This window comes from Atheta coriaria, unplaced genomic scaffold (assembly GCF_025399875.1).
Source record: "Atheta coriaria isolate IRGN ID8LTWV9N9 unplaced genomic scaffold, Caltech_Dcor_3.1 hic_scaffold_3_pilon, whole genome shotgun sequence".
Classification (NCBI taxonomy): Eukaryota; Metazoa; Arthropoda; class Insecta; order Coleoptera; family Staphylinidae; genus Dalotia; species Dalotia coriaria.
Window position 1 is genome coordinate 8,168,543 of NW_027045445.1, and position 22,211 is coordinate 8,190,753.

At 38.4% G+C, this 22,211-nt stretch overlaps 5 protein-coding genes and 2 long non-coding RNA genes across 8 annotated transcripts; 4 read left to right on the forward strand and 3 right to left on the reverse strand.

The window, feature by feature from the left end:
* Positions 1-121: 121 nt before the first annotated feature.
* On the reverse strand, positions 122-907 carry Blos1 (biogenesis of lysosome-related organelles complex 1 subunit 1). Its single transcript, XM_065299272.1, has 3 exons — positions 766-907; positions 637-709; positions 122-582 (listed from the first exon to the last, which is right to left on the reverse strand). The coding sequence occupies exons 1-3, from the start codon at positions 824-826 to the stop codon at positions 318-320; spliced, it is 399 nt and encodes a 132-aa protein (XP_065155344.1). The 5' UTR covers positions 827-907; the 3' UTR covers positions 122-317.
* On the reverse strand, positions 766-6,799 carry Ctl1 (choline transporter-like protein 1). The gene is made up of 9 exons (XM_065299268.1): positions 6,038-6,799; positions 5,596-5,978; positions 5,268-5,434; positions 4,548-4,945; positions 4,342-4,477; positions 3,996-4,281; positions 3,779-3,941; positions 3,491-3,712; positions 766-3,426 (listed from the first exon to the last, which is right to left on the reverse strand). The coding sequence occupies exons 1-9, from the start codon at positions 6,152-6,154 to the stop codon at positions 3,229-3,231; spliced, it is 2,070 nt and encodes a 689-aa protein (XP_065155340.1). The 5' UTR covers positions 6,155-6,799; the 3' UTR covers positions 766-3,228.
* Positions 1,055-2,771, forward strand: LOC135789434 (ribosome biogenesis protein BRX1 homolog). Its single transcript, XM_065299271.1, has 3 exons — positions 1,055-1,196; positions 1,251-1,527; positions 1,634-2,771. The coding sequence occupies exons 1-3, from the start codon at positions 1,086-1,088 to the stop codon at positions 2,530-2,532; spliced, it is 1,287 nt and encodes a 428-aa protein (XP_065155343.1). The 5' UTR covers positions 1,055-1,085; the 3' UTR covers positions 2,533-2,771.
* A 470-nt stretch (positions 6,800-7,269) lies between the features above and the next one.
* Ssrp (structure specific recognition protein) lies at positions 7,270-9,729 on the forward strand. Its single transcript, XM_065299264.1, has 2 exons — positions 7,270-7,443; positions 7,565-9,729. Exons 1-2 carry the CDS (start codon positions 7,393-7,395, stop codon positions 9,659-9,661), a joined length of 2,148 nt encoding a protein of 715 aa, XP_065155336.1. The 5' UTR covers positions 7,270-7,392; the 3' UTR covers positions 9,662-9,729.
* A 393-nt stretch (positions 9,730-10,122) lies between these two features.
* On the reverse strand, positions 10,123-17,936 carry Rfx (regulatory transcription factor Rfx). 2 transcript variants are annotated; one of them, XM_065299265.1, is made up of 11 exons: positions 17,821-17,936; positions 16,321-16,617; positions 15,903-16,083; positions 15,721-15,771; positions 14,495-14,588; positions 14,219-14,423; positions 13,776-13,880; positions 13,174-13,652; positions 12,390-13,115; positions 12,164-12,323; positions 10,123-12,100 (listed from the first exon to the last, which is right to left on the reverse strand). In XM_065299265.1, the coding sequence occupies exons 2-11, from the start codon at positions 16,462-16,464 to the stop codon at positions 11,969-11,971; spliced, it is 2,277 nt and encodes a 758-aa protein (XP_065155337.1). In that variant the 5' UTR covers positions 16,465-16,617; positions 17,821-17,936; the 3' UTR covers positions 10,123-11,968. The 2 variants fall into 2 exon arrangements, with proteins under 2 accessions (XP_065155337.1, XP_065155338.1); XM_065299266.1 differs by lacking the exon at positions 13,776-13,880.
* On the forward strand, positions 11,715-12,398 carry LOC135789437 (uncharacterized). The gene is made up of 2 exons (XR_010547563.1): positions 11,715-11,851; positions 11,928-12,398. It is a non-coding gene; the product is annotated as an uncharacterized lncRNA (long non-coding RNA).
* Positions 17,937-18,084: 148 nt separating the features above from the next.
* On the forward strand, positions 18,085-18,563 carry LOC135789438 (uncharacterized). The gene is made up of 2 exons (XR_010547564.1): positions 18,085-18,216; positions 18,404-18,563. It is a non-coding gene; the product is annotated as an uncharacterized lncRNA (long non-coding RNA).
* Positions 18,564-22,211: the final 3,648 nt, after the last annotated feature.

Sequence of the window (22,211 nt, forward strand, 5' to 3'; positions counted from 1 at the left end):
TTGACATTGACATAGAAAGTAAAAAACACATCTGATGGAACACCTCGATTTTTATCATTAATAAACCAAAAACCACGTATAATCACGAATTGGCTGGATTTATCAATGAATCAACGTCGTATTTATCGACCATTGTGGTTTATAATCTTTCTTAAAGAAAACAACGGTTTAACAAATTCAATGTGAAAGCTGTGAATCATTCTCGCAGTGACTAATCACATCTCAAGGTCATATACCGAGTAACAAAATATAAATAAAAATCTCCTTTTGCATGGAATACATAACCTATTAATTAATATATTAGGAAATGATGCGTATTATATGCTGGGGGCTTGACTAGTTGACACCACTGGTTCCTGTGAGCTCTTGTACACAGATTCCAGTGTCATAGTGATGGTTTTCACATCAGCTTCAATTGTTTTTGCCCAATTCTCCACATCTCCTAGTTCTTTCAATGCACTGCTAAATGATTCAACCAGTGTCAACCATTGCTGGGTCTGTTTGGAGAAATTTGCAGCATTTGTATGCAGTTGTTTGGCTTCAGCATCAAGGCGTTTTTGATTTAAGTAAGCTTGAGCCACACTAAAACATAAAAATTGTAAAATTTTGTTTGTTAAAATTAAAATAAAGCCATACCCAACATTTAAGTGGTCCACCAAGGCCTGGGTAAGATTGGAAGCAGATGTACATGCTTCTTTTCTCTTTGTTTCTAGTAATTTACAGAAAATTTAATGAAATTGATAAAAGTAATGTTGATTTAATTACCTTGGATTTCTTTGCGTACGACTTGTTTTTGATGGTGTTCTTTTACCATAGACGTTAACATTTTATTAGTTAAAGTATTATCTAGATTTTGTAACTTGTATTAATAAGTTAAATTGCTTGTTGCAAAATGATAACAAAAACAACTGTCTGAAACTGTCATCTGTCAGATGTGTCAGATATGCTTTCCTGACAGCACAAGTTCTAATACAGCGCCCTCTTATGTGGTCAGAGCACCACAAAACTAACCCCAAAACATTTTCAAACACAAATAACACACGTGTTTCGTGTTTGTATCAGAAATAATTATTTAAACTAATAAAATGGTGAAAAAAGCAGTAAAACGAAAGCGTGCGCTTGTTGAAACGGCTGTGGAAGAAAATGTCGTCGCATTACCACCGAAACGGAAGTCCGATGATCTCATTCCAACAAAAGTATGCTATTAGAAATTATCATTAAAAAAGTATTATTAATATTGATTTTTACAGGCGAAATGGACAAATAAACAAAGGGTTTTGGTTTTTGCTGCACGTGGTATTAGTTTCCGTGACAGGCATTTGATGGAGGATCTTAAAAAGTTGATGCCTCATCACAAAACTGAGGCAAAAATGGAGCGCTCCAAGACGTTATCCGTTATTAATGAAATGTGTGAGATCAAACATTGCAACAAAGCAATTCTGTTTGAAGGTCGCAAACGGAAGGACCTTTATCTGTGGTTTAGTAATGTATCAAGTGGTCCAAGTGTGAAATTCTTAGTTGAAAATAGTAAGTATCAAGTAAAATTATCAAACAATTAATTAACTCCTTAATAATTAGAAAATTATTGGTTAAAATACCTGTTTGTGATGTATACAAATATTTCTTCTTCCAGTTTACACCATGGCTGAACTGAAACTGACTGGAAACTGCCTTCGCGGTTCTCGTCCATTGCTAAGTTTTGACCCGACATTCGCCGACAAACCACACTATTTACTCCTCAAAGAACTTCTGACACAAATATTTGGCGTGCCTAACCATCACCCAAAGAGTCAACCTTTCTTCGATCACGTCTACACGTTCACCGTGCTTGACAACCGCATTTGGTTCAGGAACTTCCAAATCCTCAACGATGAAGGCGCGTTGGCTGAAGTTGGGCCCAGATTTGTCTTGAATCCTGTGAAGATTTTCAGTGGAAGTTTCGGAGGTACCGCGCTATGGGAGAATCCCTTCTACTTGAGTCCTTCTAGACATCGAAAACAGATTAATTTGGTCGCAAAGAATAAATACGTCAACAGACAAGAACAGAAACTACACGCAGAGGCGACCAAACCCAAGGAGAGTTTCCAAGTGACACCATTGGAAGACATCTTTAAGGGAGACGCATATGAACGAGCACAGGCTATTCAAAAGGAGTTAGAGGTGCAAAAGGCTAAAGAAGATAAGTTAAAAGAGAAAAAGGAGAAGTTAATGGAGAGGAATAGGAAGTTATTGGAACGAAAAAGCAAAAAGGAAGAAGAAAGTGTTCAAAATGGTGATGATAGTGATGAACTTGAGAATGATGAAAATGATTTTGATGAAGCTAGTGATGTAGACAACGACGATGATGATGATATTGATGAGGATGAAGATATCCCTGAGGAAGAAGCAAAAATAAACATAAAAAATGTAATGGATACATTAAAAAAGATGAAATCTTTGGACAAACCAACAAAGACAACAAAAATAATAAAACCAATGAAGAAAGCAACCAAGGTGGTCACCAAAGTGAAAAAGAAGGCCTTGAAAAAATAATTCCACAATAACAATAAATACTACACAAACACATTGTTACAAGTTGTTTACGATATTTCCATCATTATACAATCTAAGTTGTCCGTGCAACTTTATCTCTACAAGCATAAACTCTGTGTAAAACTAATTTGTCCCAGGCGTTTAGGCCGACTACAATATCAGTGTAAATGTAAATTGTAAACATTTATAAATACTACATAGACATTTATCAAACATTAAACATTTAAAAACATCCATAATATGAATAAATAGAAATCTTTTTTTGTTACAACCTGCAGGTTATTAAAATATAAACGCTTTTGAGGTTAGATTTGAGTACGTTTCGAGTAAGACATTGTGCGAAATACACTTTGTAGATTATGAGTGGTTATGTCGCGTATTGGTAATAATAAAACTAATAAATGCGGTTGATTATTCATAACAATACTGATTATATCTTATTGGCTGTGTTTATGGCTAAATTATACGTAAAATATATGACTGGATGGCTTCATTAAGTAAGTAAATGAGCAAATTTAGAAAATCTTGGATTCAAAAAAGTTTTAAAACTTACCTCGCATCATATAAATTATTATTTCTCTCTTGCATTTCTTGTGCAATCCGTAGCAAGGCACTAAATATGCGTTTCTTTTTTCTTCTTTGTGGCAGTTTAAGCGACTTTAATTGATCAATAAAGCGAGTTTAAGTAAGGTTAAGTTACTTAATGGGTTCGACCTCCTGTCGTTGTACGTCGCTTTCATCACCCTCATCTGTGACGTCCTCACCGGCTGCTGACGCTGTGTTGCCATTGGTCGGAGCTCCTGCTGCTACCTGTTGGATAGCGTGCATCTGCATTACTTCAGATGGCCCATCGCCATTTTGACATTGACACAGGTACACTGTGTCCAGCACCATCTATAAAAACAATAAGAAATATTATATTTGTTGAATATATTGTAATGAAATGATAAAAATTTACTTCGTATAAGGATAGTATGCAGTGTGCGACGAAGAAAGCGAAAATGCACACAATTAATGTTGGTGCCGCGTAAAAGGTGAGTTTTGTATTCAATCTGAAGATGTACAATCCCACAATGCCAGTGGTGCATGTGACAAAACACTTGCCAAGGAATAGTATAAAATCACCGATACTGTTGATAGTCGCCACTTCTAAACTGTGGCTTACCAGAACCTCAAATGCCTAAAAATATAAAATAAACATAATTAATTATATACAATACAATTACACTCCAAAATGGCGACTTACAGTTTTGGCTGCTTTACAAAAGTGGACACCATCTATAGCGATAACTGTGTATGCGTTGTGATTGATGTACCGTATAAATTTCTCCAAACAATAGAAACAGCATATGCAACCCTTCAGACAACAATCCGCGCATGCTCCGCCCTCATCCTTGCTGCGTTTTAATCTAAAACAAATCACTTAATTATCTAATTTCTCACTCAATAAAAAAGAAACTTACTTTTGTTGGATATACATCATGATCAATCTTGGAACTTTAAATATTGTAATCAGCAGAGAACCCTTCGCAACAGAACCGAGATGATATTTGATAAGTTTGCAAATGGCGTAGATAACATGATCATTTGACTTGTATTTGTGTCGATAGTACCAATGCGCTACCGAACCGGCAATCACCATCGATTGACAACCCATAATGAACTCGGATGTCCAAATTAGGCCGATGAAGTAGAGCCACCACATGTATTTCACCCAAGAGGGGTCAATAAATTCCACAATTGTCATTTCTAGAGGTTTTAAAATAAGATTAGGTTGTAATTAAGTATGAAATTTTGAAAGTTCCTTACTGTTAAGATTCGAAAAAGTTAAGTTTTCAATGCGATCCATAATGCCAAGCTTTGGTTCTGGTATTTTCACACCAGTAGCATCAGTTGTGGTAGCAATACCAGTTGTTCCCGGATAGTATGATGTTGCTAAACATAACTAAAAACAAATAAATATTATCACGCATAATTCGCTTACACTCAATAAGAAACAAAATCAAAATACTTACAATGACAAAAACCCAAAACGCGAAAAACGCCAATAACCATGCGAATGTAATCAACGGCTGAAGAAACAATCCTGGTAAATGTGCAACGCATTTGGATGTTTCTTTGAATAAATCCGCGAGAAAATCAACTTTCTTACGCATTACTACCACTAACAATAAAATTATCACGGTGATGACTGTGGCGATGATGGAATACCAAAAGAAGGCGGTTTCGTTGCGCACCGACTCCAAAAGCAGCATTTCTTTGTTGGTTTTGTCCAGATTATTGCGAATGTCCACGTATGTATACCACAGGAAGGCAGTGCCGGCGATGCTGGCCACACTCACAAGGATCATTATTATGTAGGAAACCAACGCAGCGAGCAGATGCAATATTGATATCGTGAATAATGATAACACTGAAAGAAATTAAAAATTAATAAAATCAATAATATCTTATGTTATAACTTGTATGTTTAAAGTTTAAATCCTCTCAACATGTTTTGAATACAAAACTTGATCGTTATTACTTCTATGTAAGATAGGCAACTTTACTTGCACATGTGTGAACAACAAAGTCATGAACTAAGAAGTACAAATTTGTCAGTAAATTTAGAACGACATACTTTCCTGACCAAGCAATTATTTCAAGTTATTCCAAGTAATTACATAGTTCAGTAATAATTATACGTTTCTTTTCCCGAAATAAATACTTTAAAATGTTATAAAATTGAAACTTACATAGAGCTAAAAACGTGAGTCCAAGAATCTCCTTCCACGTATTCATCAAATCGCCTAAAATCTGCTCCAAAGTGTCCCAGCTATTTAATAGGCCGTAAAAATCGCTTAGAACGCCCTGTGTGAGCTCGTTGATCGGCTTCGGAACGCAACGATTGAGCACAGGTGTACTACAACACAATAATTTCAAATCAATAAAAAAATCATCAGAACACACATTATTGACACATATTTTAATCATTTAGAAGGATGTTGGTCTCAATAGACACAACTAATTGCTAATTATATATTTATAATCAACTCTTTAACCTACTTCTTCATTGTTTCTCACCTGGCATAAACAGGAACAACAGGACAAGGTCCAAAAGTCCCAGAAAGTCCTCTCTTGTCCGTAATCCTTGGATTTGTAAAATCTTGATAATTAAAATCATACTTGCAGATTTTCTGCCCTGTCTGCCTGTAATAATTGTGAATATCTTCAACTCTGTTTAGATTCTCAGCTGGGCACTTATTCACACATATTTTCAAACTCTGCCTAAGACTTTGAATGTCATAAAAGAGTAGAAACGGTTTATCTGATGTATCAATGCCTGACAACTCCAAATCTGCAAGTTTCTTGTTGTGTCTTGTGCCACAAGTGTTGCCAAACGAGTCATAACCATTAATAATACGAATCGGATTCCCGTAGACAAAGCTGAACGCCGCTACCAATAACTGAAAATAGTTTTCAAAGTTTTATTCAAGTTATAACAGAAAAATATGAATTTTTTTACCATTAATGACCAGAACACAATGTATAGAAAAAGCCAGAAGACGTCCGTGCACGATCGCACACCGTTTTCGGTCACTTCCTCGTTTTCCTCGTCGTCGGCACACCCGCAACAAGCCATCTTATTAATAATTCGCCGATATTATTACGTATTTGGGGAGTAAATCTCACGCACTCACGTAACCGTCCGCGACCGCGTTTTGTTTGGTCTGTTTACAAACAAACCAAACAAACGAACGCCGATCGAGTGGCGTCGGCCATGTTTAATGCACGCGCGAGTTAGGCAAATGATGTGCAGGTGTGGCTCAACGCTTGAATCGCTTCAATTTAACGCGAACTCAATCGCGCGAGTTATAAATAAAAACCACTGGATTAAACACAATTACACATACTTGAATGTTTAAGGCGTTAGGCGTGTGCGGCGTGTAAAGCATGTAATCATCAAATGAATGAGTTATTGAATGACGAATGACTTATGCTTGTACAGTTGTTTTGTTCTGCATCGTTACATCATTAATTAGCATGATGTTTTAGTCATACATTTTTTGTTCTCATATGAACTGCAGTGGCCTGCAGCTGGGAAATATGCGCTCATACGTTAAGAATGTTAAGCGTTGCGATGAGTCCTTCAAGAATTTCAACGTTTCAAGCGTTTGAAGTAGAAAATGAGGGCGTGATTATGTTCGAAACGCCTGTTATAAATAGATTAATTGAAATTGATGCTAGAGGCATCTCAAGATGTTGCATCTATGGAATTTTACCGTAAATACTGTTTAAATATTATATTTATGTTAATTTATGCGCATTTGCTTGCATGTTACTAGAATTTACTGCTAATATGTTAATTAAATAATTTTAAATTGCATCAATCAAATGTAAATGTATGTAATAAGAAATAAAGTAATTGATATGCTTTGTTATTGTTGTCTAAAAGTATAAATAAAAAGTTGTTCTTTGTACTGTGCAAAAAATCAAATCGAGATAATTTTGATCGGTTATGTTCGAATACCCGATCATTCACGAGTGATCAAAATAGCGGAGCTTTCGAGTGTTTTCAAACTATTATTTGAAAAAGAGAAGAAAGAAATGGATTTAAATATTACTTTAAACTATCTATAAGTGTTGAGAAAATAAAACTTTGTTTTGCTGCAAATTATCTTTTGTTTACTACTGTAGTTTCCTTGTTTTTATCAATATTTCATTGCGTTATGAAATAGCGCCAATTTCATGCCACCATCTTGCGAGTTTAACCTCAAAACAGCGAGCTGTTATTTACGTCGTACTCACGCCGCTTGTCGGCCAGTATTTTCTGTTAACTTATATAAAATAAACTCGATTATCAAAATTGTGCATCTCAAAATGGATTTCCTGGAGTATTCGGACATCTCCTCCGAAGTTAAAGGATGCATGGTACGTTTTACCTTTTTTATTTAAATTTAGTAATTTCGGTATTGCGTTTTTAGTATTTGATAAACTATAAATTACCTAATAAATTAAATTATGGGCCTAATATTTTTCTGATTTATTTCAGACCACCGGCAAGATTAAAATGACGGACTCATCGATCGCGTTCAAAAACAGCCGCACCGGTAAAGTTGATCAAATCCAATCCTCAGACATGGAAATGGTCAACTTTCAATACTTTGCCGGCTCAATCGGCATCCGAATCTTTCTAAAAAATGGCACACTACACCGCTACACCGGCTTCAAAGACACCGACCGCGAGAAAATCGCCAAATTCTTCTCTAATACTTACAAAAAAGACATGCTGGAGAAGGAGTTGAGTTTGCGCGGCTGGAATTGGGGTACAGCTAAATTCAACGGATCTGTGCTAAGCTTCGACGTCGATACTAAATCAGCGTTTGAGATTCCCCTGAATAACGTCTCACAATGCAACACGGGAAAGAATGAAATCACCATGGAGTTCCACCAGAACGATGATGCGCCCGTGAGTTTAATGGAAATGCGCTTCTTTATTCCGTCGAGTGAACTCGCTGGCGACGTTGATCCAGTCGAGGCCTTCCAACAGCAAGTAATGCAGAAGGCATCCGTCATCAGTGTCAGCGGAGACGCAATCGCCATCTTCAGAGAGATTCAATGCCTCACACCTAGAGGACGATATGATATTAAAATCTTCCATTCGTTCTTTCAACTTCACGGCAAAACATTCGATTATAAAATTCCTATGTCCACTGTCCTGCGATTGTTCATTTTACCTCATAATGATTCCCGGCAGATGTTCTTTGTGGTGAGTCTTGATCCACCTATAAAACAAGGACAGACTAGATATCATTTTCTGGTACTTCTTTTTGGTCAAGATGAGGAAGCAACCGTTGAGTTGCCTTTCACTGATGAGGAATTAAAAGAAAAATACGAAGGGAAATTAGAGAAGGAGATCTCCGGCCCGACACATGAAGTTTTAGGAAAAATTATGAAAGTTATTATTAATAGGAAGATTAGTGGACCTGGAGGATTTAAAGGACATGGAGGAACACCCGCGGTTTCCTGTTCGTTTAAAGCGGCAGCTGGGTATTTGTACCCGTTGGAAAGAGGGTTTATATACGTGCATAAACCGCCTATTCACATTAGGTTCGAGGAGGTGGCTTCGGTGAATTTTGCGCGTGGAGGTGGCAGCACGAGGAGTTTTGATTTCGAGGTAGAGCTGAAAAGTGGAACGGTTCATACTTTTAGTAGTATTGAAAAGGAAGAGTATGGGAAGTTGTTTGATTTTATCACGAATAAGAAGCTGAATGTTAAGAATCGTGGTAAAAATGATAAAGCCAGCTACAAGGATGACTTTGGCGATTCTGATAACGAAAACGAGCCGGATGCATACTTGGAGAGGGTGAAAGCCGAGGCACAAGAGCGTGATGATGATGACGATCCAGATGATGATGAGTCCACCGACGATGACTTTAATCCTGATGCTGAGAAAGAAAGTGAAGTTGAAGAGGAGTTCGATAGCAATCACAGCGATACATCCGAATCTGGTTCTGATAGCGGAGGTGGTGGCGGTAGCAAGAAAAAAGACAAGAAACACAAAAAGGAAAAGAAAGAGAAGAAAAAGACTAAGACCGTCAGTGAAAAACCACGTAAGAAGCGCGAAAAGAAGGAGAAAGATTCCAACAAACCAAAGCGTCCCTCCACCGCGTTTATGCTTTGGTTGAACGATACACGCGAAAAGATCAAGGCGGATAATCCCGGTATTAAGGTGACTGAGATTGCGAAGAAGGGTGGTGAGATGTGGAAGGAATTGAAGAGTAAGTCCGAATGGGAGGCGAAGGCCGCCAAGGCAAAGGAAGAATATGCGAAGGCGATGAAAGAGTATGAAGCCTCTGGTGGGGCTAAAAAGGGTGGCGATAAGGAGGATAAGAAGTCATCGAGTTCCTCAGCTAAGAAGAAGACGGTGAATGTTTCTCCACCAAAGTCTGGATTTAAGAGCAAGGAATATATCGAGAGTGATGAAAGCAGCAGCGGTAGTGATGACGATAAGAAGAAAAAGGCTGCGCCTAAGAAGAAGGCAAGTGAGCCGGCTTCTAAGGGCAGAAAGAGATCTAAGAGTGAATCTGAAGATGATGATGACGAAGAGGAAGAGATGAGTACCGATTCCGAAAGTGGCAGTGATTAGTTCTATTATTTAAGCGTATTGCATTACTGTTAACATTTGTACGTTAATAATAAGTTTGATTTTTCGTATTTCTCTTTGTCTTTTACTGATTGCAACAAAGGTTTGTTAAAATTTTGGTGTTAATTTAGGAAATGATCGTGACGGCTTACCTTATCTTGGAATTATCAATGGCGGCGGCTCTCTAATTGTCAGGACTAGCACCTTTTGGTTGTATTTATGGGCGCCATCTTTTCCGGCATTATTTCTAACATGAAGTCCACACGCATCGCCTTGGGTGTTTCTTTCGATGTCGTAGCTTCTCCTCTTCCACATAGAAATAATTCATTGAGGATGTCCCTTAAAATCACCGAAAGAATGTTGTTTTACAGATGGTGGCGCAATGCCACGTGGGGTGCATATTGTAACTACTGTAACAAAGGAAACTCAATTAAACCTTATTTTAAAATATATACACCCTCAGATAAATTTAAACACAAGACTAGTTTTATTGTTGCGTTATTTGTAATCGCACCGAATGAAATCATAGTATTTGGTAAAATTTGCAAAATCACGTTTCAAGTTGCTTGCTATCTTTAAATACAGCATCATCAATACAAGAATTACAAAATGCGTGCTCGCTTGTAACGAAATCCATAACAAAAAATTGAAAAACTGTCATTGAAAAATACAAAAGATAGATTCCCAAATTCAAATTTATCGTACAACACATCTAGGTTTTTTCGTTGGGGCAAAGCACACAACTAACTTTCAAGAGTCGTTTGCGCAAATTGCATAACCACACACATCAATAAATATCAATACAATTATTCCATAGTCCACTCACTGTCTGCCTACTTCCATATCTAGTCGGACCGCAAACCGCACAAAAACGTGCTCTGCAGTCCGCAATATTCAATATTTCTGTGATTTTTAGCTTTTATGTGTAAAATACAAAATATTATATTTACGCAATATACGGAATAACATTCCATCTCTGTTTCATATTTATACATGCGCAGATTATGTATGATGATACTGATATCTCTAATTCAATGTACAAGAGGCATCCGGTAGTTAAATGCACTATAAGTGTGCGTTTGAAACGAACGCAATATACCAGCACAATTTTTGTTTGCGTTCTCTGTTCTCTTAGTTCATTGTTTTGTTTCAAATGTACGTGTACAAACATGCGAGTTTCAGTTGCGTTGATTTGATATCATTCCAGTCTGCAGTTGCGTGAATATTTCTAGTTTTAGATAGACCCTGTATAGGTTTGTTGCATTTAGAATCAGGGTGTGACCGTGTGTGTGTGAACTTATCCTCAAATCGCATATACAAAAGACACACTTACAATATTTTTACAATTATAGTGAACATTTAGTTGTACTCTATGAGAATTCTCCAATCTTCTCCTCAACCGACAATGTCATCCAAAAATCCAAATGCAGCAAATGATTCGGAATGATAAGAACCTGCATTAGAGACACTCCTCATCTGATTCAATTATAATATACCCTGCGTATTTTTGTTATGTCTTACGTTAATGTCATTTAGTTACTTATCATATGTGACAAAATATCATTTACAGTTACAGACTATAATGGATGGATTATACTTTTGAGCGTTGACGCATTTTAAACATCGTTCATCGCGGCACATGTTCTCTTTAAACCAGATGCCACCGGGTGCAATTTGTGCCAGCAGTGATTTATGCCTAGAAAATCTCGTAAGTCGTTTACGTGTTTGGCACCAATTCCTTTGTGCCGTGTCGTGGCATCTGGTTTAAAAGCAAACCAAAGTGAAATTACAAATGACAAACCATCGCGACACACAACTTGTTCGTAAACACCAAATACAATCTTCACATTAGAAGAGTAGTTTTCCGCGTACTCCTTCATTAACTCAATGCAAGCTTACAACCTAACAAACAATCACACATTATATCCTTATCATTTCTATACTCAATATACATACTTGCAAGCGGATAATCATAATAATAATCAGTCAAAACCGAATTAAAAACAGAAAAGTTATGATTTCAGTCAAAATTGCACAAACCATGTTAAAAATCTAACAAAAACATTAATTTCGAATGACTGCTCGTGCGTTCCTCTCACGCCACACTGTCGAATAAATAAAATAAATACATATTGTACACGTTAGAAAAATCAGGAACATCGTGTGAATTATCGTGGAAAAATATTTTCTTCGGTGGGTAGCTCTCGCTCGACACAAATCGTCCCTAACAGCTAATTCTTGTATGTTAACACACGCCTTACAATACTAGGGAAATGTAATTATGTACTTGGTGGTGTTGCCAGCGTGCAGCTAGCTGATCTTCATGCGTTTCGTGGGATCCGACGGGCTGACGCAGCCCAGCTTCGCTGTCATCGACGAGTTGCCGTTGCACATCGCCTCGCTGCCATACACGCTCATATTGTTCAACATAATATCCTGCTTCTGTAATTTAAAGTAGAACAACGAAAAAACACATTAAGCATATACGAGGTCTATTCAGCTTACAATTCCTTCGACCATCACTGCGATTGGAACAATTCCTGTAGCCTCGGCGACTTGATGTTCAATCAAATAAAACATGTACTCGTCATAAAGCAACCTAATGAGGTGGAACGAACCGAAACTCGCCGCTGATCGAAGTGTCAAATCTCGAATCACCATTGAACTAGATTTACAAACATAATGAAATATAATGTATCTATATTATAATGAAAAACATATAAATATTCACCTGTAAAAACTCCATTTTAACAAAAACTGCCGCGCAGCCTTTGAAAAGTTAGGCTTCCCTTCGTACGGCTTCAGCGCACTCTTTACCACATTCTTCAACCAGGACGCCCACTGCTCCAATGAATTTTGTTGTTGCAGCGTCAATTTAAAATCGGCCTCAAACCTGGCGACAATTTCATTATCGCATTGACAGACCCACGACGCTTGCTCTCGCACGCTTTGAAAGTCCACACGGTTTAAATCCGCTAGCATTTGAGTAATTTGCGTGCTGTTGTGCAAAACGGCACGCGCCGCTTGCGCAAGGTGGTTAAGCGATGTGTAGCGTCTCAGACTAGAACTGAAAGCTGAAACCGCTGACAGTTTTACAGCTAGCATGCCAGGCGGAGCACCCGTCATTGCAGTCGTCAGCCACGACTCCAAACTCTTGGCGAAATTGCGAATAGACTGTGTGAGCGACGCTGGAATCGGTTTGAGCACGTCGGGGACTAGAACCTGAATTAGATTCTGGTAGAAAGCGAGGTCAACTTGGCGCACAAAGTCTTGCATAGGTTCCTGTGCGCACATCGCAAACAATTTCGCTTTCGAGAGGTATTTTTCTTCTTCGCATTCGTCGCCATTGTTGTTATCCTGCGATCGCCAAAACTCACGCCAGAGGGATTCAATTGTGCCAAATTCTAAACTCAAAATGGCGTCGAGGAAAGCTTCAAGATGTTCACGGTAAATTGATCTGAAAATGAAATAAAATTTTAAAAATCTGTAAATTTCTTACATTTAAGTAATATTACTTTAAAGTATCCACATCATCATAACTACACTCATCGGGCAATGGCGCCGAAAAGTTGATATCGGGAAAATGCGGAATAGCATTGCTACCATCTCCCAAATAATTCAAATGCTGTGGAGTGACGCCGGGATTTAAACCTTGCTCCATCGAATCAGCGCTTCGCTTATAACCCCTCGTCGAAGACTTTCCCCCACCGCCTCCACCAGCAGGCATAGTCCGCCCAGTCGAGTCCTCCACCGAGGTCAACGACGAGCCTGGCTTTACCCTTATCCCATAGTAATGATACTTCGAGTTGCCCCTCGTGCCCAACCTTCTCGTCCTCAACCCCAGAAACACCGACCGAATCAACTTCCCAAACGACGCAGCGTTCACCGGCTCTAGTTTATTCTCTCCGCAGTGACGAAGATAATGCGAGTACAGTGTTGACCTGGGTAGTGAAACACCTTCGGCTGTCTCATAATTCTCCAACAACCATTGCACCTTTTATCAAAGAGAAAATCACATGTTTAATTCGCATAGGAATTGCTGGGTGTGAAATTGATTCGAGGGTGGATCGGGAGGTGAAGGTAATTAATTGTTAAGAGTTGGATATGAAGAACTTACGGTCGCTGGCGAGACTCTGGTGGCGTGACTCAGAGCCGAGCCGACCTCCTCGCCCACCGCCGACGGCGTCGCATGCACAGTGGCTGTCGCCACATAACTCGTCTCCTAGGTTATATCAATACCCCCATAGTGTTTTGCGTTAGAAGAATGAATTCCAAGAGAAAGTACACCAAAGCCACAATTAACATTAATATTTACATTGGTCGATTAGCAAATTAGCAATATTAAGCGATAAATCTCAAAAACTAAATAAAATACAAAGCAAAACCACCAAATATAAACGAGAGACGAAGACTTAGAAACCAAATGATAATTTGTTTACAAACACTAAACAAATTTAATGAAAAACTAAACCAACAAACAACTATATAAATAACTAAGTTAACTAGTCTAAAACTTAAGCGATACTGTTATAGAAACGTATTTAAATTAATTGAACTTACAGCATTTGTAGTTTGAGGTGAATTTCTTGAAGAAGCTATGAGCGCATCTGCATCGACAGTCTGTTGCACCAAATAATGTCCGGCTGTAGTGGCATATCCAACGGTGGTGGATGCGCCAGGGTTGGTTGCGTTTGTTGCGTAGTATTGCGCTTGACTTGCAGCGTAAATTGTCCCGGATTCTCCTACAGTGTACACCGGGTACGCCCTGGATATAAAATTTAACAACAAAATAAATAAAATAAATTTGCTTGGGAAAATATTAAATCCTAAACTTACATTTGTGCTTGGCCACCATTTGTCTGAGACGCATACATCTCCGGATCCACATATTGCACGTGATAACTTTGATGCGAAGCCACACTTTCTCCGTCTAAAACAATAAAATCAACTGTTACCTACATTTGCAACTAGATTAATAACTATAGAAACTTTATCTTGCAATAAATATGCAAACACGCGTACCATAATGATTATGATTGTGATATTTATTACAATACATCGGTCACAACAAATGAAATAATAAAATAGCGTTTCTATGTGTAATGAAATCTGAACACTCCGGATTGCTATCAAATATCACCACCGCTTGTCACTTTGTATTTGCTGCTTTTCGCGAGGCAGTTAGCAGGACGACGTTTCGATGGCAACTGAATCGCATCCAGACAAGGTGCACCTCCGAATGCATCCATGACTGTCGTCAGTGCACATCATACTCATATCCTCTTACCTCGCGAAACGAAATCACGAAGAAGAGGAAAGGGCAGCCGACAATGCTTTTTATTACGTGCTCTAATCAGGCATCAAAGCGCCGTGCAGATAATATCAAGCACGTGCGTGCCGCATCCAATCAATTGATGCAAGTGCAAACGCAAGTGCAGGTGGACAACAAGGGTGCAAGGGCGATGAGTAACAGCTAGTAAAGATCATGTAAAGACCAGGTAAAATCAAAATCAAACGGGAGACATCCCATAGATAGGGGTTCAAGGATTACATATGAACAGTTACAAGGGGAACTTGTAACAAACCCCCTGCCCTAACCAAAGGTAAATCCGGGTTAATTCGAGTGTTACAAATAGGGTTATTGGCAGTCCTATTGTTAAATAGAATACCTGGATGAGTAATATATAGAAAAATATAGAAAAATACGATAAAGTTTAAACATTTCTAATAATTTTTGTAAGTTTTATGACGTCTGGTAAGTTAGGATGTTATATTTTTAGTTTGCGCGATAATAGTGTATCTATTTTCAGGTGAACAAAACATTTTCGCCACGTGCAACACGTGCATTGATGATTAAAAGGGGTGATTGGGTGATTAAGGCAGCAAATTACAAACATCCCCTTTTGAACGCCACCCGCCTCCTGACACAAAGACGATACAATTATTATCCCACCCCCTATTACTCCATTACCATGGTTTAATTATAAATTTAATTAGAGCAAAAAAAAATAAACAAACTTTTTGTGGTAAAAAAATTCTGTACTTTTCTGTGCTTAACTTACCTACGGTTGGCTGTACGGGCGTTAGCGAAGCGTACGAGCGCGCAGTTGCCTCTGATAACGCGTGCGAGAGCATTAACAGAAGAAGATTTGCAGTTGACAACAAGGAAAACAAGTTGGACAAGACTTGCCGTCAGCGCAGACAAAAGCAAACGCGTATGAAATAATTAGCGGTCCAAACTTACCAGTCACAGTGATGAAATGTGGCGATTCTTCACCGAGCGCCAGCGGATCCGATTCGTGCGACTCGCCGCCGCGGGGCTCCGTCGTCGCGGTGCTCTCGTTGCTCGACTCGCCGCCGTGTTCCAGCTCCGACACGTCGATCACCGGCACGCCGTTCGCGTTCACAATCGTCGCAGTGGCACTCTTGCAATTAAAATCATATATCGTTAGTGAGGAAAAAATTGAACAAAATCCAACGAAACAAACGAAACGCGAACTTTGCCCGCCCAACAAAGAACCAGCAGCAGCAGCAAGAGATTCTGACAATCAAAATCAATATGAAAACCCAGCCACCTCCACAAGGCGCTTTTTGAGGGAGGTGTGTGTGATACGACTACAAAGTGAAAATACACAGTTGGTAAATGTATTGGCATCTCTTACCTGATGCAAACCAGCAGGCAGGACAATGAGCTGCGTCGTCGTGGTTGCTGGCGCTGGCGGCGTGGTTGCCGGCGCCGGAGTAGGCGGGTTGCTGCCACCACCACCACCAGCTGTGCTGCTTGCAAACCGAGCTGCTGTTGCCATGGCCAGTCTCCACGACTACACTCTCTCTCACTGCGCAGAGACCCTTCCTTTCAGCGATACACTTCAATCTCCTGCTCCAGCTTCAGTGTCTCCTGCAACTGTCCTTATTCTCCAAGTGTCCTCAATGAGTAAGCAGCAGCAGCAGCAGCAGCACTGAAAGTAAAATGATCAAATGTTAGTCAAGGGCAGATTAGACTAATAATGCACCTACTGGCTGTATTACACCTGGTTAGAACATTGAATGAGGTGAATATTGCCCTCATGCGTTGTCGCGGCTCCCACCTGGCAGTGCGTGGGTGCGTTTGTTGTGACCGTTGAGTCATGATAAAACGCGAAGGGTGCAGGCCAGAGTCAGTGCAGGGCTTGCAGTCGCGCGGCTAACAAACCAATTTGGTTACAGGTACGCACTGGTACCAGCCAAGGGTGGGTGACTGTCGCCACCATCACACTTTCAATGTGAATCTTTTTTATTTCCAAAAATACTGCAGCCTGAAAGCAGCTCAACTGCCACTGCTCGCCACTGTGACAAACAATGCAGGCCTGCAACCTAACCTAATAAAGTATATCCACTACATATGTACTTTCTTTGATAAGGTTCAGAAGATATTGAAATAAAAATCGGAATTCGGCGAATAGTGCAATAGCATCGAGGCTAGTCCTATAAATACAGTCGCTTGAATTTTATATAGCTGTTAGGACTGTTATTACTCCTGGCCCCTTTGCACCAGGCTTCATTTTAGTCACTATAGTGACAGCTCCTCTCAGGAAGACTCCATAGTAACACTCCTCCGAGTAGATCGGTGCAAATTCCAAAGGGTAGTAAGCTCAAGAAAAGAGCACGAAAGTAATATTTATAGAAACGGCAAACAAAGGCTTCAAAAATCGTATAAAAATCGTGATAAAATTAAATTTTAATATTGGATCCTAAATAATTTTGTAAAAAGTAAATAATTTCGTTCGCACAAGAAAAAAATTAAGCCTAAATTTAAAAAATATGATTTTTTTTGGTTTTGTCGCGATTTAATTCGAATTTTTTGAATTTACTCATTCAAATCTACCTATTATGAAAAAAAATATATTGACAAGTACGTAGATTCTTGTACTATACTAATATAAATTAATATATTATAATAATTTTGTAGTATTAAATATTAAATAGACATTTTTAACGTTTTATCTATCGCCATCCACGAACAGTCAAGTTCATGTGCAGTCTGTAGCACATAATCGCCGGTCGCGAATACAAATAAAAAACACAATCCACACTCAACCCCAGGCAATAACCCGCCAACAAAACAATCGGCAATCAAAGGTGTTACAGAGGCTGCTAAGAAAAATTAGAAAAACGCTCCTCACCTTTTGTCGCCGTGTTGTTGTATCGGTTGCTAGGCACTGGCTAGTCACCAAGGATACGAGTGGACAGCGGTGCGGCGCGGGCCAGCCCGTGCGTGTTTGACAGCTGCGATGCGCGCGTGACGAAGGCACAGACAGGCGTCGCGACGCCGGCCGCTCGCGGGGTTGCACACGCTGATGAGGACGTCGTCGTCTGCGATTCCTGGCGGGCACTGGGTGGCGGCGATCTACGATTTCCAGCACTCGCACGCGATGCTCGATCGTGCCGTAGGATCGCGATTATCGCGAAGGCATTTGTATCGATTAGCACAGCAACGAGCGCACGGAAACAGAAGGCGACTCGGGCGACATCTTCACGACCACTTTGCAACTACAAAAAAGGACATTTATATAATACAGGTATTCAAATATTACAGATTACTATTTATCCCAACTGGCAATATATGACATTTTATGCGGTTTTGAACGTTCAAAATAAAAATATCCAAACAGTTTATTTGGAAAATATAATGTTGCGTACTTGTATTTACTTAGTCCTTTTAATTTATGGAATAGTTTCTTAATAATTGCTGAGTTCAATCACTAGGTTCAGCTCCGTGGAAACTTGGAATCGTTGGAAACACAAATCTGTGTTGGAAACGAAAAACGTGTTACCAACGTAATGCGCGGCGTCAACTCCAATGGCGACGAGACGATGACTGAACGGTTTAATAAACGGGACAATAAATATAATTTTGTTTGCAGGGCATGCTGTGCGATTATTTAAGTAATGACGATAACTGTTGCCAATTGTGTTCATCTTTCTCATAATTGTTTTTATCCATACTGTAGCGCCATCTATTTAACAGAATCGCAAATATTTCATAAAATTGTAGAAATTCTTAAATTCTTACTAGTTTTCCATGATTGGCAACTAGACTATAATATAAAATTAAGATAATAAATGTTATATTAGATTTCAAAAGTAAATAAAATTACTTTGCCTGTGAAAAATTACGATTAAATATATAATTCTCATGTAATTATGACATTAATTCACAGAAGTAAATTAAATTGCGCTGATGATGATGACAAATAAATTAAATTCATCTTTAAGACCGTAGGTATGAATAGAAAGTAAGTCTGACATGTGTTGAATGAATGTGAAAAAACCTTGTGGGCGCCCTTTCGCCTCCTACGCCACGCATCTTCCAAGAACAAAAAGATGAACCTGTTTCGGCATCCGTCGCGACCGACGCGCCGGACGCATCCTTTTCGCATGGGAAAATACTTTTTGTTTCACTTCGAGCGATGGTCGCGTTTAGAACGAAACAAAAAGTATTTTTTATAGACGCCAAGGATGCAGGGATGACCTCAGTGGCGGATTATGCTTCAGTGGGGCCCTAGGCGCAAATCAAGTTTGGGGCCCCGAAATCCGAAAATTTTCAAAAACGGTTATTAGCCCAGTAAAATTAATAGTATTAGCGTAGGGGCGCCGCAAAGTCTACTTCAACATTCGTTTGTGCCAAAAACTCATTTCCACACCACCATGAGGTAGAGTACGTGGCGCGTTTTTTTTTATCGTGGTATCCCCAGCAGGCCTAATCCACACGCACTATTCCAAAATTTAATGGATTATCTTCCGATTCGCTCTTCGCGATGGACCAGGTGTTGTGCGTTAAGTGCGAAATATCACAGGTAAAATTTTCTGCCATACTATCCGCGATGGGATTATCGTTTTCAATGCTATCTTGATTCTCGAGTTCATCGTACGTGTGCTCAAAAACGGTAATCGTTTTTAAATGCAAATTACAAATTTACTTTTCTTGCCTTCTCTTGGGCAAAGATTTCAATAATTTTGTCGTACTCTAGTTTTTTAAAAATATCATTTTCTATGAACATTAATGCGAAGTCATTTAAGTGCTCTTGTGAAAGACTATTGCGCAGATAGTTTTTGACTCGTTTTAAAACTGAAAATGTCCTTTCTCCACTTGCATTAGAAACGGGCAAGGTCAAAAAAATTTGCAGTATTGTGTGTATATTTGGAAAAGTTGATTTTAGACCATTATTTAATGTTGCATACATTTCATGTGGATCTCTAATATTTTCTTCTTGTATGTATTTTAGAAAATGATTTAACTCATCAGTGAAATATTCTGGCTCAATATCTTTTTCATACTTAGACAATAATCGCTCTACACAATTATTAGTCTCAACACGGCTTAATTTTAAATCAAAGAAAATTTTAAAATCGTTAAGAACATTGATATAGACATCGCTCCTTCGAGTAATTTCTGATGTTAATACATCACATACAATATAAAAAATGTTGACAATAAAAAAATTTCTTGACGAAAATGCTGTATCATTTTTGTTCGTTTCATCATATGGATATTTGCGTTTTCTTTGTCTCATCTCTTTATAAGAATGATGAGCTGTTAGGGATTTAGCCTCCTCTTCAACAGTTTCGAAATTATTTCTGACCTCTGTTATAAATTCGTTTAATGATTTTAATAAACTAACACTATTAAGAATATTTGTCTTTGGTTCCTGTAAGTATTTGCTGGTAATTTCGATTCTCTGCAGGAGTTTGTTCCAGAAAATTGTTAACAGTGCCGTCTCAAATTGATCGAACTCTTTTGATAATTTTTTTGCTTCTAATTTTGAAATTGGTTTTTCATTGGGATCTGTGGTTACCTTTATCAACGATTGGTAAATATCATGATAATTGAGTCTTAGGGCTAAAACAGCTAAAACAATTATTCTCTTGATACTTTTAGAATTCTTATCCTTCATGCATTCAGTTAAAATATTCCACCGTCTTGTAGATGCAGCAAAGAAAGTATATATATTTTGCAAAAACATAAAAAAAAAACATTGAAAATAATTTACATACATAACAGTAAATGCATTTGCTCGTGTCTGAAAACTTTAACCATTCTCTTATTTCTTTAGAACCATTAACTTTAGTGCAATAGAAATTAGCATTAGTAAAATTTCTAAAGTATTTTCTGTTTCTGTCAACAAATTCGGTTTTCAAATTTTCAATATTCCCAAAGTTCTGGGGAATGTTAACTATGAAATATTCTATCATACTTTCACTTATTTTTTCTGGCCACAAAGCAATATCACTTGGAAATTTTGTGGTGTGATGTTCCTTTCTGTCGTCCACTTTATCACCCACGTCTAGGTTGTCTACCTGATTTTTAATTTCAACATGATTTGCCGTGTTAATCTGCTCTGATGTGCTTTGGGGAGGATTATCCTGATTTAATGATGGTCGTATTAAATATGATGACAAGGAATTTTTTTGAAGATCATTTCTTTTTTCCTTTTGTACTTTCAGTTTTCGCTTTTCCGCGCCGGATAAATATGTTCGTTGCATTTTAAATTGCAAAATAATTACACAAATATTGCACAAATATGTTTTGTAAAAATTATAAGAAATAACAAATAATAATAAATAAGAAATATTAACGATGTACCTTTATAGAAGCTCTTGTTGATTATTGACTGCAGTTTTGAAAATCACCCACGCCAAATCATCTATGCACAAAACTTCGAGAAAAAACTTTTGTAGAACTAGTGTTTTCGGGGTTGTGATTCAAGACTCACTGACCACTCTCTGTTTTTTTTAATCCAACTACCACCCCAAAAATGTAGATAAAAATTGTAGGAGGATACACGTTGGTACAACGTGTTCCGCAGATGTGAAAAAATGATAGAAAGACGAAATAATTAATATTCCAAAAAAGAGAGTTACCCGCTTTTTTACAACCTCAATGGAATATTCCTCAACTCATCTCCTCCACAAATGTTCGAAATTTAAAAAAATTGGCAATATACTACTCGCATTATAGCTACAACTTTCTAATGCAATATTCAAGAAAAGGTCACAAAAATTCGTGGCAGAAAACATCCAAATTTTATTTTAAACAGTTTGCCATAAAGACATAAAATCGGAGATAAATAGTTTTAAGTCAGCTATATATCCGTGACGGTTGCTTTGCGAACACGTGTGAAATGCCGTTTTGGGCGCCAAGTGAAAACCAATACGCTATTCATAAAGGCTGAGGTCCAAACCAAGTGATGAAGTATTTGTGGAATTACTATGTCTATATGGGACATATAAGTGCCAGGGGCCCCTCAGGCAGCGCAGCCGGGGCCCCCCAGGCAGCCGGGGCCCTAGGCGCGCGCCTAGTGCGCCTAGGCCGTAATCCGCCACTGCCGATGATGCTGAGGTTAAGGTTGTGAGGGTGGGTTTGATTTCGCTTTTGATTTTTTTCCCATGAGAAGCAGTGGAGGATCTCTTTTTTGGTAAGCCCTTAAGCACCTTGTAAATTTTTAACATTGTAACCTGCGTTGGAATGAAATAAAAAAGGGAACAAAAACTTATTTAGAAGATAATAAAAACA

Bases quoted from the DNA above. Each gene is read 5' to 3' on its own strand.
- Blos1 (XM_065299272.1), bottom strand. From the start codon at position 826: ATGTTAACGTCTATGGTAAAAGAACACCATCAAAAACAAGTCGTACGC. The intron at 710-765 runs GTAATTAAATCA...GTAAATTACTAG, and splicing joins CGTACGCAAAGAAATCCAAG to AAACAAAGAGAAAAGAAGCA. The intron at 583-636 runs GTATGGCTTTAT...TTTATGTTTTAG, and splicing joins GTGGACCACTTAAATGTTGG to TGTGGCTCAAGCTTACTTAA.
- Ctl1 (XM_065299268.1), bottom strand. From the start codon at position 6,154: ATGGCTTGTTGCGGGTGTGCCGACGACGAGGAAAACGAGGAAGTGACC. The intron at 5,435-5,595 runs GTGAGAAACAAT...ATTGTGTTGTAG, and splicing joins GTTGTTCCTGTTTATGCCAG to TACACCTGTGCTCAATCGTT. The intron at 4,946-5,267 runs GTAAGTTTCAAT...AATTTCTTTCAG, and splicing joins ACTCACGTTTTTAGCTCTAT to TGTTATCATTATTCACGATA.
- LOC135789434 (XM_065299271.1), top strand. From the start codon at position 1,086: ATGGTGAAAAAAGCAGTAAAACGAAAGCGTGCGCTTGTTGAAACGGCT. The intron at 1,197-1,250 runs GTATGCTATTAG...TGATTTTTACAG, and splicing joins ATGATCTCATTCCAACAAAA to GCGAAATGGACAAATAAACA. The intron at 1,528-1,633 runs GTAAGTATCAAG...TTCTTCTTCCAG, and splicing joins GAAATTCTTAGTTGAAAATA to TTTACACCATGGCTGAACTG.
- Rfx (XM_065299265.1), bottom strand. From the start codon at position 16,464: ATGGCAACAGCAGCTCGGTTTGCAAGCAGCACAGCTGGTGGTGGTGGT. The intron at 13,116-13,173 runs GTAATATTACTT...TTTCATTTTCAG, and splicing joins GATGATGTGGATACTTTAAA to ATCAATTTACCGTGAACATC. The intron at 12,324-12,389 runs GTGAATATTTAT...TTGTAAATCTAG, and splicing joins TTAAAATGGAGTTTTTACAG to TTCAATGGTGATTCGAGATT.
- Ssrp (XM_065299264.1), top strand. From the start codon at position 7,393: ATGGATTTCCTGGAGTATTCGGACATCTCCTCCGAAGTTAAAGGATGC. The intron at 7,444-7,564 runs GTACGTTTTACC...GATTTATTTCAG, and splicing joins CCGAAGTTAAAGGATGCATG to ACCACCGGCAAGATTAAAAT.